This window comes from Zonotrichia albicollis, chromosome 10 (assembly GCF_047830755.1).
Source record: "Zonotrichia albicollis isolate bZonAlb1 chromosome 10, bZonAlb1.hap1, whole genome shotgun sequence".
Classification (NCBI taxonomy): Eukaryota; Metazoa; Chordata; class Aves; order Passeriformes; family Passerellidae; genus Zonotrichia; species Zonotrichia albicollis.
Window position 1 is genome coordinate 29,234,962 of NC_133828.1, and position 12,205 is coordinate 29,247,166.

The 12,205-nt window shown below is 38.4% G+C and overlaps 1 protein-coding gene across 9 annotated transcripts in view; it reads left to right on the forward strand.

Moving 5' to 3' along the window:
* The window catches only part of FIGN (fidgetin, microtubule severing factor), a 104,988-nt gene that overhangs the window by 49,741 nt on the left and 43,042 nt on the right, over positions 1–12,205 (forward strand). Inside the window, exon 2 of one of the 9 annotated variants that reach the window (XM_074548594.1) lies at positions 7,318–7,372. The exons of the other annotated variants lie outside the window; for them this stretch is intronic. Within the exon in view, the coding sequence (XP_074404695.1) occupies positions 7,318–7,372 (55 nt within the window). The remainder of the gene's footprint in view (positions 1–7,317; positions 7,373–12,205) is intronic. 9 annotated transcript variants of the gene reach the window in all.

Sequence of the window (12,205 nt, forward strand, 5' to 3'; positions counted from 1 at the left end):
GGAATGGCTTCCCCCCACTTTGTCCTTCCCAAGAACATACCAGCCTCTTAGTAAAGAATTTTATTGTGCCTTTTACAGAAACCTTTGCCATCTTTAATTTGCAAAATTCCTCTGTTTCAAATAGTTTTTCTAAGAAGTGGTGGGTTATACATGGCCTGTTGTATCCCTTTGCCATGTATGAGGCTCTAAACATATTTGCACGTGATACTATATTTCTAGATCTTTACCTGAGCAGGCATTTATAAAAGAAGTGATTTTTTTAGAGAGAAGTACTACACCTATGTGTACAGTGTATGTGCAACACTACACTTTGTATTAGGACAAGTTTTCACAATATTTCATGAACAATCACCTGACTCAAAATGCATTCTAGTGCAGTTTGTTTAATTATGTGTGTAAGCAGAAGGCTGGCAAGATCCAGGAAAACATTTAAAAACCTTTCAAAAAGCAGAATAATGTTTGAGCCAGGCATCTTCCTGATGTCAGTTTTTGGATAGCTGACTCTAATGCAGTGGTGCTGGTTAGTGATACTGGTGACATTGGTGGGGTTATGGGCTGTTACCTGAAGGTAAAGGGATAGAATTCATGGTAAGAGGGTGTACTTTTTATCAGTTAATGCCTGGCTGCATTTTTTCAAGTGCTTATAAAGCAAAAGAAAGAATTTTTGCCATGGGTTTGGTCAATGCAGAGCTCAAGATCTCTTAAGACTGAGTCTGAACTTAGCCTATTAACATTATTTGCATTATTAGAAATAATAGAATATCAGACAGCTGAAGCAGTGAAAATTTTTATAATTATTTATGCCATATATGTTAACATATTACTCCATTTTGATATGACCTCTGATCAAAAAGGTTGAATTGTAGTGAGTCCTTGTTTGCATACACATACCTACTTTCTACATCTTTAAATATCAAAGTTTCAACATAACTTTTACTTTTAGATTTATTGCAGGGTCTTGTCTTTGTGGCTTATGCATCTCATACTGTACGCTCTTATAACCCAATGGGCATGTGAGGTACTATGGCTTAGTACTTTTTCTTTTCAGTTTGTCCTGTCTTGCTTAAGCTCTGGGTGAAGAGGGGGCACGTGGACAATGACACTTGCTTAACTTGTAAAGTCAAGGTAATTTGATTGTTTGGCTGAGTGTTATCACGGCAAATCAGTGCATCAGTTGTCAAGACAAGATCTATCAAAGGACAGACATTCTTGAAGTAACTTTCCAAGTTTTTTTTTTTTTTTAATTTAGTTTATTATTTTTGCATTGTGTTTTAAGGCATGCATGGCAATGCTTTGGTAGATCACAGAGCTGACATTGGGGGAAAATGAAGGAAGAGGGTAGAGGATGTCTCTCCTCTGTCTCCTTTTTCTGTGCCACTCTAAAAACTCATTTGCCTTCCTTAGGTGGTTTTGTCAACCTATACAAAACCCAGTGCTGGTGGCATCACACAGTGCGCAGGAGAAAGAGCCTGTCTTATTCCTGCTTAGCACTGGATTCACACCCTGCAAAGAGTTCTAGTTGAAATCTGGCCTTTGAGAGCTGGCCTTCTCAGTTGGGGTGGTAGGGAGGGCTAGCAGCTTCCTTGGCTGGAAGGCATCAAATTGAATAAACAGAAAACGGGGGCCTGGAGAGTGGGAAAGCTCTTGATGGTGATTAGTTGTCATCCTGCTTGTCAGAACAAATGAAGAAGAGGAGCACAATGTTTGCACTGTTTGAACAAGCCTCAGAGAGCAAATTAGATGGTAAATGTGATCATAATTTGCCTGCCTTTCTTGAAACTCCCAAGGTGCTATTAGTGTTTTTCTTTTTTCAGTAAAAGAGCTTTAACAAATACATACTTCTGTGGAAACTGAAGTGTACCGAGGTTGTTTACAGGGTGGTGTGCGAAGATTTCTGTGCTTTACTGATAGTGTTTACTGCATCTACGTGCTGCAGGCTGGTGCAAGGTGTGTATGCCAATAGAAAACATAATGTATTTCAATATTGCATATGATATGGAAAAAAATATGTAGACAGCTATCTATACACATATATATTTGAGATGTATGCATATATAAAATAAGCTTGTGCCTGAGCTTTATGTTGCACTTGGTTGAGTACTGTTGATAAACCAATTATGGTATTTTTGGAAAGATATCTGGAATGTAAATTCTTCTGTCCTGTTATCCTGTGATAATGTGCAGTGGCAGCCTGGGCCCCTTGCTGAACTGTTGGCACACCTAAGGTGACCACAACTGTTACTAAATAAGAAAATCAGCACTTCTGTGTTCTGTGTATATAGAAATGTGGAATAACCTGTAGCATTTAGATAATGAGTTTGGGGTGGAGATGGAGAAATGCTACTTACAGTTTATTTTACACATGAAAGTATTTCACACATAGCAGAAATCGTTAGTGTAAACACGTATCAATTAAGAGAACAAGTATGAGCATTGTTCGAGAATGAGGTAAAAGCTGTGATGTGAAAGACTCTCTTAGGCAAAGACAGATGACTGACAGTGAAAAGATTTAAGTATTTCGATTGCCTTGCAATGAAATCTGAACTGTGGAAACTAATAAAAATTGACTGAGCTTAATTAGACACCTATAGGTAACAGAAAACCTTGTTTAGAAACCAAGCACTTGAACTGTCATATCTCTGTAGTTACCCAGCCAGACGGAAAAACATCAGACAGCTTCCAAAGTCACAATTTTCCTTAATATATTGCAAAAATAGATAAGCTAAACTAAGCTAAAATAAAATGTAACAATAATTGTGAATTCGCTGTATCATTATGACATAAAACATAATGGCAGGGGAATGTAAAGGAGACCATATTTATTTTTATCTCTTATAAAATCATTTTAATACACCAAATAGTCCAGACTGATCTTGCTGCTCTGTATTAAATTACATTTGCCTATGCATCACTATTCGTCCTTTTATCCAACTTGGTGGAGACTCACTGGTAAGGTCCTCTGCCAAAGGGCCAAGGCCAGAATGTCAGCATTGCCTAACATAAAAAAAGGGAAATTGTGTCCTAAAGTAAGGAAGTGAACTAGTTCATTTTTGCTGGCTCTGGCTTGCCATGGTGTGAAGAGCTTTAGGAATTGCAGTGATTCTTGGAGTTTCCTGTAGAAATGTGCCTTGTTCCACATCATCTCCAGTAAAGCTCTGTCATGGACATAGATATTCTGTATCGATCTGCTGTGTCTACTTCAGGCAGAAACATGTATTGTTTGTTTTTTTTTTTTGTTCCTGTGTATTTTGGATGAGCTCAGAGTGGAGCAGTAGAATAAATGAAGTGTTTTGCTTCAGTCAGTCACTATAAAGTGCCAGCTAATGTATTGTGAAATACAGGTTGGTAAGAATATTCTTTGGAGGCAGTTTTTTACCAATATTTTAATATACGGAAATTCTAATGAATCTAGTTATGTGTATAGTACAGCTGGCAACATACTAGTGTATTCCATATTAGTAATGCACAGCAACAAGCAATTACATTTCATTTTTCTTTATTGACTATTTGAGGCTTTAAAATATTCATTCAGAAAGTTAATGTCTCCTTTTTGTTATTTTTAAAGGTATGAGTACTTAGCAGGCTCATACACTAATGATTTTTAAACTGTAATAGAAAGCACATAGGATATGAACAGTGATGTGAAATAGATTAATTAAAATCAATGTTATTTCAATGAATACTAATTGAATTATTAATGCTTGGATCAGGGTTTTCCCCCATTTTGTGATTATTCAGCTTGTTGGCTGATGTGTGCATTTCTGTTGATGAAAGCCATTTCTCCATCTTCCTTGGTTGTTTTGTGTTTTTTTTTTTCTTTTCTCCTGCCCCTCATTAAAGGAATATATTATTGATACCAAGTAGGAGATAGGGACTTACTCACAGCCAATTTAATTTTTACCATGCTGCCTCTGTTGTCTTTTCCAGTTGTGAATACAGTAACACACAGTGTGTTGCAGAAGTAGCCTAAAAGCTCTTCAAATGTGCTCCGATCAGCAGTGTGGCCAGCTGGCGTTGGGAGGACTGTGGCGTGAGGCTGTGGCTGTAGCTGGGGGTGGCTGTCAGAAGCTGCCGAGCCCAGGTGCCCGGCTCTGCCTCTGCAAGCCCGCTGCTGCTGGGCTGCCCGGCCCCCGGCCGCTGCCCATGGGCGCAGGGAGTGGAGGGGCTGCAGAGAACCTGCTGCCTTGCTCCCGGCTGAGGAACGCTGCTGTCCTCTCTGCTTTGCTCTGACTGCTATTAATAGCCCTTCCCCCAGGCTACTGGATCATATGATTTCAGTTGAAATAGATTAAAAGTTCCTTTGTTTTGGTGCCAACAATAATGTGATAATTTTTTTGCCAGTTCTCCAGGGTTTTTGTTTTTGTAACTTGAAGGCATAAACTCAGGGTCCAAGGGAAGGATTGTTATTCCATTGAATTTAGAGAATGGGCTCCCCCATCCCCTCATTTTAACAATTGTATTATTAGATAATAGTCTATAAAAAATATGTAATTAATTTCTCATTATTTTCTGCAGAGAACTGTGGGGGTTTTTTTATGTGTGTTTGTGTGTTTGCAAAGAGACAGCATCTCTTGGGGTTTTTTGTATGTTTTCAGAAAGTTCAGTGTTTTAACAACCAAAAAGAGCTGGTTTTGCAACAGTAGTACAGGTAAAATAAAACAACTTCTTCCCCCTCCCCCCCCCAATGACTCCTGAAAGTGCAAAACTGTTTGAAAGGATTCCCGGAGTTGGGGATTGTTAACAGGGCCTTGGCAAATAAGCAGTAATATTTCGGACTGCTATAGAAGGGCTGTAATCATATTATTGAGACCTTTGGCTAAAACATCTACGGCATGAGCTTCCAGTACAGAGCTGTTGCAATACCTGCAGGACATAAATAAGGATAGCATGTTGGTATGAGTCTTCATGGAAGCTAATGCTTTTGAATAGCATTTTTTAATATATTCTTTGCTGGATTATAGTATTATATTCTGAATTCTCAGTATATCTGAGCTTGAATACTATGCTTTTCTAGCTAGCTAGGACTTGGTCTTCAGTTGAAGGTATTGTAAGTCTCGACAGTAATGTGTGATGTTCCTGTATTCAGCAGTATCTGTTGTTCTGTCAGCTATGTGCAGCTTTTTCCTTCCACTGTGAAGCAGCAGTATATATTACTTCAGTTGTTTATTATGTCTGCTGCTTATAGACACTGTATTAACTGGTACTGAGATTTGCATTTCTGTAAAGCTTTCTGTTGCACTCTGAAACTTTACAGATTTTCTATAAACCACAACTTAATTTGGAAGAGTTTCACATCTTACCTATACTGTGGGCCTCAAAACTGGACTCGGTACTCCAGATGGGATCTCTCAATAGTGGAGCAGAGGCTGCTGGCTCTGGATGCAGCCCAGATTGTGGTTTGGTTTCTGAGCTGCCAGAGTACATTGCCAGATCATGTTGAGGTTGGGCTCAGTAGTCTTGGAGGTATTTTCCAACCTAAATGGTTCTATGATCCTGTGATTCTTATCAACCAGCACTCTCAAGTCATTCTCCTCAGGGCTGTTTTTGATCCATTCTCTACCCAGTCTGCATTTGTGCTTGGGATTGCCCCAATCCACATGCAGGACCTTGCAGCCGCAAGTTGCTGAACTTTGTGAGATTTACATAGTCTCACCTCTCAAACGTGTCAAAGTCCCTCTGGATGGCATCCCTTCCCTCCTGCATGTCAACCACACCCCACAGCTTGGTGTCATCAGCAAACCTGCCAAGGATACCCTCAATCCCATTGTATGTGTTGCTGAAAAAGATATGAAACCCCGATGGTGCCAATTCTGACCCCTGAGGAACGCCATCTGGCACTGGTCTCAGCCTCACTTGGAGACTGAGCTGTTGACCGCAGCTCTTTGAGGGCAGCTATCCAGCCAACTCCATATCCACCATGTGTTCCGTTGTCAAATTCATGCCTTTCTCAGTTTAGAGACAAGGATGTCATGTGGAACAGTGTCATATGCTTTGCACAAGTCCAGTTGCTCTTCCCTTATCCATCAATGCTCTAACCCAGTTGTAGAGGACCACTAAATTTGTCAGACATGATTTGCCTTTAGTGAAGCTGTTCTGGCTGTGACCAGTCACGCCTTTATTTTCCATGTGCCTTAGCCTTGCGTCCATTAGTGTCTACTCCAAAATCTTGCCAGGAACAGAGGTAAACTGACTGGCCTGTAGCATCCCGAGTCTTCCTTTTTCCTTGTAAAAATGGGGATTTTTTTCCCCTTTTCCAGACAGTAGGGACTTCACCAAAATGCCATGGCTTGTAAAATATGATGAATAGTGGCTTAGCCACTTAATCTGCCACTTCAGGACCTGCAGATGTGTCTCATCAGGTCCCATGTTTATTCCCCATTCTATGTGAATTTGTATAGGGAGATTTAAACTGGATCCCCAGTGAAGCTGACTTACTGGCTGGAGTGGCTGGAATTCCTTTATGCTGCTCTGCTCTCCTACTGACCTGAGATCCCTCTCCAGGCTCTGAAAATGTCTTACTTCCATTGACATAAAAATGATAGGAATGGTATGGATGTAAGTCCTTCCCTTATTCCTGTATTTTTCCCTTTTTTTTTTCCCCCTCGTTTCTGCCTCTGCTGATTTCCTTATCTCTGTCACTTGGTCTGAATGAGATTTCTGCTATGTCGTGTAACAAGATTTTAGTGATATCTAGCCATTCACCTAAGTAGTTACTTCACATCAAAGATAATATTCTTACTGTGTTTGAGTAGCACTGAACAGCTTGGTGCACTTATCTTACAACTTGCTGCTGCTGTAGTGGAATGGGACTAATCAGATGTCCAGAGGAAAGAATGAGACAACACATGTGGGACTTGATATAATACAGTCTCCTTTATAAACTTCAGTTTCACACACCCATTTCAAATAAGTTCTTTGTAGATACTAACTAAAAACTTTCATTCTAGACTTTAGTCCAACCCTAAGGATCCAAAAGAACTTTTTTAAATGGGCTATCCCATCATATGACCACTTTACAGGCAAAGTATGAATTACTACAAAAAAATCACTCTGCTGCAGTTAGGTAAGATAAGTTGTTTAGATGTATCAAGGGTTCAAAATTCCTGTTTGTGTTTTACAACATTTCTCAATTTATGTTTTGATAAAAGCAAGAGAAAAAAGGTTGTTTAGATTTGACTTCTTGACCATCTACCATAAAACTGTCAGCTCAACTTCAAACCCTTTTTTCTCTTCCCTTAAATTCTCTTGCTGAAAGATACATTTTCATGGCTAGGCATAACTTGTTGTATCCATCTAACTATGGATTCTTCTTCCAAGCTTCATCTTAAGAAGGATGGAATTGAGGAAGAGAGACTAAAGGATTCATCTTGGGGTAAGGGAACTTATCCTTCGGAGTTATTTCTCTCAACTTAGAAGATACTGTTCCCATTGTAATATGTATAAGATTCTTATGATTAGAATTTAATGTTTTAATAGAATTCCCCTGTAGGTTGGAAGGAGAACATATCCTAGATCTTCCTCACTTGAAGTTAACAACAGTCAGAAACCATTTTATGTTAGATGTCTGGTTTTTATTTCAAGGCATAACTGTGTAATATTATTTTTGCTCATTATGCCAAAGGGAGATATTTTTTTTAATATGGTCCTTTGCACTTGGGATGATAACTGTTTCAGGCAGTAATTGTTGGCCTGTTCATTGTCCTGGGCTTAGCCTCCACAAGGAGGCAAGCCTTTCAAACTTGTTGGCTCGTTGGTAGAGTGATTCCTGATTCGGGTCTACAGATTGTGCAGTCAAGACTCTTGGACTTGGGATTTAGTCCATCATACTTGTTTTACATACTTTTATCATACAAACATAGAATGATTGAACAGTATAAAGGAAAATAATTCTCTGTGCCTTTTCTTAGGATGTTCTGAAAGAAAAAAGCTTTGAGATTCATCAACATGCTATTTGATTGCTTCTTTTACCATCTTTTTTGGTCTTCTGTAACTGAAGTAATTTCTGTTTAAAGTATTTTATTAAACTTTTTCTCTCTGAAAAAAAGAGAGATTCCTTTCCCCCTCCTCAGTGTTGAAAATACTGGTCTGACTTGTTGCTGTCTGTATGGGATTGGCAAGACATGGTATAGGTATGCAAGAGAAGATGGAACTAATTACCTGTATTTTTCTCATTTCTAAGCTTAAGGATTGGCTCTATCAAATTTCACCTTTTGTTTATTTACAAAATTCTTTATGTCTTGTAGGCATTTAAAGTTAAGAAAATAGTAGTTTTGTTATTAATGCAAGGGTAAATAAATGGAAAAACACATTTTTGAATAATTCCTGATGGGGTGGCGGGGAATGGAGAGAGTAGACTTGTACATTCTTCCAAGACTTTTTTTGAGAAATAATTTTTCTAAAGTAACTTTTAGTTGTTTCTGTCTCCTCAGCTGTGGCAGAATGCCTGAGCTTTAAATTGCCTGTGGTAAAGAAAGGTGACATCAGGTGAAACTGGAATGTAGCATTGGGTCTAATAGGATATTTTGTGGGACTCTGTGTGTCTGTATACAGACACCAGAAAGAGTAGGAGTCTGTTGTGAAAGGTTTAGAGAATGGCATATGGGCCCATTTGAAAATTACAAGACTAAATTTGTCTTTCAAAGAAGGATATTAAAGGGGTACCTAGTATTATTTCGCTGAGGGGAATGTGTAAAGTGTGATCTTATCATGCTCCAAGAGGCCTGTTTGGACTTTTATGGTTTGTGTTTTGCTTTACTTTTTTTCTTCCTGGTATGATGTGGTTACTGTGTTCAGAGTCGACGAAAGAAGTTAAAGGTTGTTAATCATGTTACTGGAATGAATGAATGAATGAATGTGAAAAACAGTGTAGTTTTAGGGCTTGGTTACTGATTATAACTGAATGGCTTCTGTCAGAATATTGAATCAATATTCTGGGTCAGAGACTGCAAAATGATTGACTGCCAGTTTGATTGCAGAGCCAAGATGGCCAATACAGCAGGGGAAAAGTATGTAATGCACAGGCAAAAACTAAGAAGTGAATGAGTAAAAGAAAAGATGCTCAAAAGATGCTTCCCTTGGTGGCCTGGTTTCTTCTTAGAAATATTCTACATATATGCAGCTGCCAAGTGGAGACCAACTGATTAAAAAAGGATTGGTTTCTGTTTGACCCAGTAGGAAATACTCTTTAAAAGACAGAAATTGTGTAAGCATTTTCTACATCAGGAATCTGAGCAGATGAAATTATACCTCTAGATGATTCAGCATCAGCAGCTTTTAAGTCACTGGGGTCATTTTGTCTTTGCTTGGAATATGATCTGTTAAATTTTGATATGTTAAATTCTGATATATATAAACATATTTTGATAAGTTAAATTTTTGCTCCATTTATTTAATTCAATAATCATTTACTGTGTATTCCCTCTGTCTTGTATTTTGTCTGTAAAATAATTAATAGCTGATTATCCTTGACATTAACTGGCATTTGTCTTAGTTTTTATCCGTAGTGTCAGTCCAAATGCTTGTAGGAGTTTATTGATACCATAAACATTTTTGTTCAGTCACCAAAATCCTTATTGGAAGTTGATAGATAATGCTGTTTCTGCCATCATGCTTTCTTCAGCATCTCGGTTTCAGATGACTTATAAGTTTTCTCTTAGTGACCAGAAGTGAGGTAAAAATTGTTTATCTTCTTTTAAAGGGTGCTCAGGGAATTTTCTCTGAAATACAGTGAAATCTCATTTCCTTCCCAGACTTAGTTGTTCACAGTATTCAGATATCCAGTGGAAGGCAAAAATGTTAAGGTGTACTAATGTAGCACACCTGCTTTAATGTGGTTCATAGTAATGGTATAGTCAGTTATGATCATATTTATTCTATAGTTTTTCTCTGATTGTCAAAATTCTATGCTGTTTCCTTGGCAGAGAGACTTCTTCTGACCAACCTTATTACCAGAGTATATTTTATTCTTTCATTAGAATTAGCTTCTATGATAAGGTTGGTGCAAGTCTGGAGGAGAGTTGTGAAGATTATCAGTGGGCTGGAGCACCTCTCCTGAAGACAGGCTGAGAGAGTTGGAGTTTTCATCCTGCAGAAGAGAGGACTCCAGGGAGACCTTAGGGGACTTTCCAGTACCTAAAGGGGCCTACAGGAAAGCTGTAGAGGGACCTTTTACAATGGCATGTAGTGACAGGACAAGAGGAAATGGATTTAAAGAGAGCAGGTGTAGCTTAGATATTAGGAAAAAATTCTTTACTGTGAAGATGTTAAGACACTAGAACAGGTTGACCAGAGAGGCTGGATGCCCCATCCCTGGAAATGTTCAAGTCCATATTGGATGGGGCTTTGAGCAACCTGGTCTTGTTGAATGCCTATGCCAGGGGGATTGGAACTAGATGATCTTTCAAGTCCACCTCCTACCCAAGCCTTTCTATAATTCTGTGTTGACAATAATACTATGGATCTGGTGAAAGCATTACAAAATTTTCAGCAAAGGTAGAATCAAGTGCGTCTGGAGATGTATCCATCTGCTTTCTTCAGTCCAGTGAAAATGGGAGCACTGCTGTTGCCAGCAAGCTTTCCTGTACAGACCTCTGTCCTTCTGGAGCAGGGGCCAGAAAAATGACACCAGGTTCATTCACCAACTCATCACACTGCCCTTGAGGAACTATTACAGCTCAACAGATTAATCAGATAGATTAATACTCCTACTCTCTGGTGATTACCAGTGATCTGTTTTGATGGTTCTTATTCTGGCACTTTTCCCACTGAAACCCTTTTCCGTGTTAAAGTGGAACTAATTAATTCTAGGGCAATGCTTTCAAGTTACTTTCAGGTTAACAGTTCCGCCAGTTCATGTGTGGATGCTTGAAGTTCCACTGAGATAAACCAATTGTCCAGACAGTGTAGGAAAGTTACCTTGCCACTGGATATGTAACCTTTTAAATAAGTGACATCATAAGTAGTTATAGTCTTAAATGTTTATGGTTCTGAGTTGCGGGGTTTGGTTTTTCTGTCATGAAGATGTCATGTTTGTCTTTTACTGAAGATCACCTGTATTTCTTCAGCAGTACTTTTAGGCAGACAGCATTCTTCTGCTCAGGGATCATAATCTGCCACGTGCTAATAGCACATGTCACTCTACTCCAGAAGTGGCATCATTGTGGTGACCACCTTTAAACAGAGTATCTATCATATGATAGCAGCTGAGAGGCATGAGGGTGACATACAACATTGTACAACAATAAAGATGATACTGTGGGATTATGTACAATCTTTAGTCAGGCTGCCCAAGCTCTTTTTGCAGAGACAATAATATAGATGACACATTTGTAGCAAAGTAAGGAATAAACCTGCCCTACTTCTGCAATTATCAAATAATCAAAACTTGTGATTGTCAGATAATCAAAATAATTACTGCACCTCAACCATAAAACTCTACATTAAGGTCATTAAAGTGTTGATTTTTCATTTTCTTTTTATTTTTTCTTACCAAAGTGGACAAGATTCAATCCTGTGTTGAAAATATTTTCCATTGTTATATTATTCTGACAGCCTGGCCTAAAGTTCTAAAAATGAATTGTTTCTCTCTAATTTTTGAAAACCAGCTTTTAAAAATATGATCATGAAAAATGTTGTCTTTTAATTAGTTCCAGAGAGAATGCAATTGAGGAAGATTTTACCAATATGAGTCTTCTCTAAGGAAAAACATTTTAAAAGAACCAGGTTGGCAAGCTGCTGTCTTGATTGCTAAACCCAAATTCAAAAAAGTTCCAATTTGACTTTAGGGTAGTCACATTCTTACACACAAGGTTTTGCAGTGATTTATATACTTATTTTGCCAACTCAGTTGTGTGATGTTCATATCTTGAAGATTGAACTCCCTAGGATTAAGCACTTGGTGGACTTGAGCACGTCTTTTTTCTCTCAGATTTTGGTCTTACTTAATTTGCTACTGATTTTTGAATTTTTTTTTTTTCTTCATTGTGTTCCCATTAGATTTATTACTTATTGTTTTCTTTTTTTTTTTTTTTTTGAGCATATTCTACTTGGAGCTTTTAGCATATTTATTCTGTATTAGATATTAGGCTGACAAAAGTCAACCCCAAAGGGACTCTGCCATTTCCAGTTGTGTCTAAAGAAATCTCTATGCAGTTGTGAGCAGGAGCTGTCCCCAAAAGCGCTGAGTTGATCCCTGTGACTGGGAAAC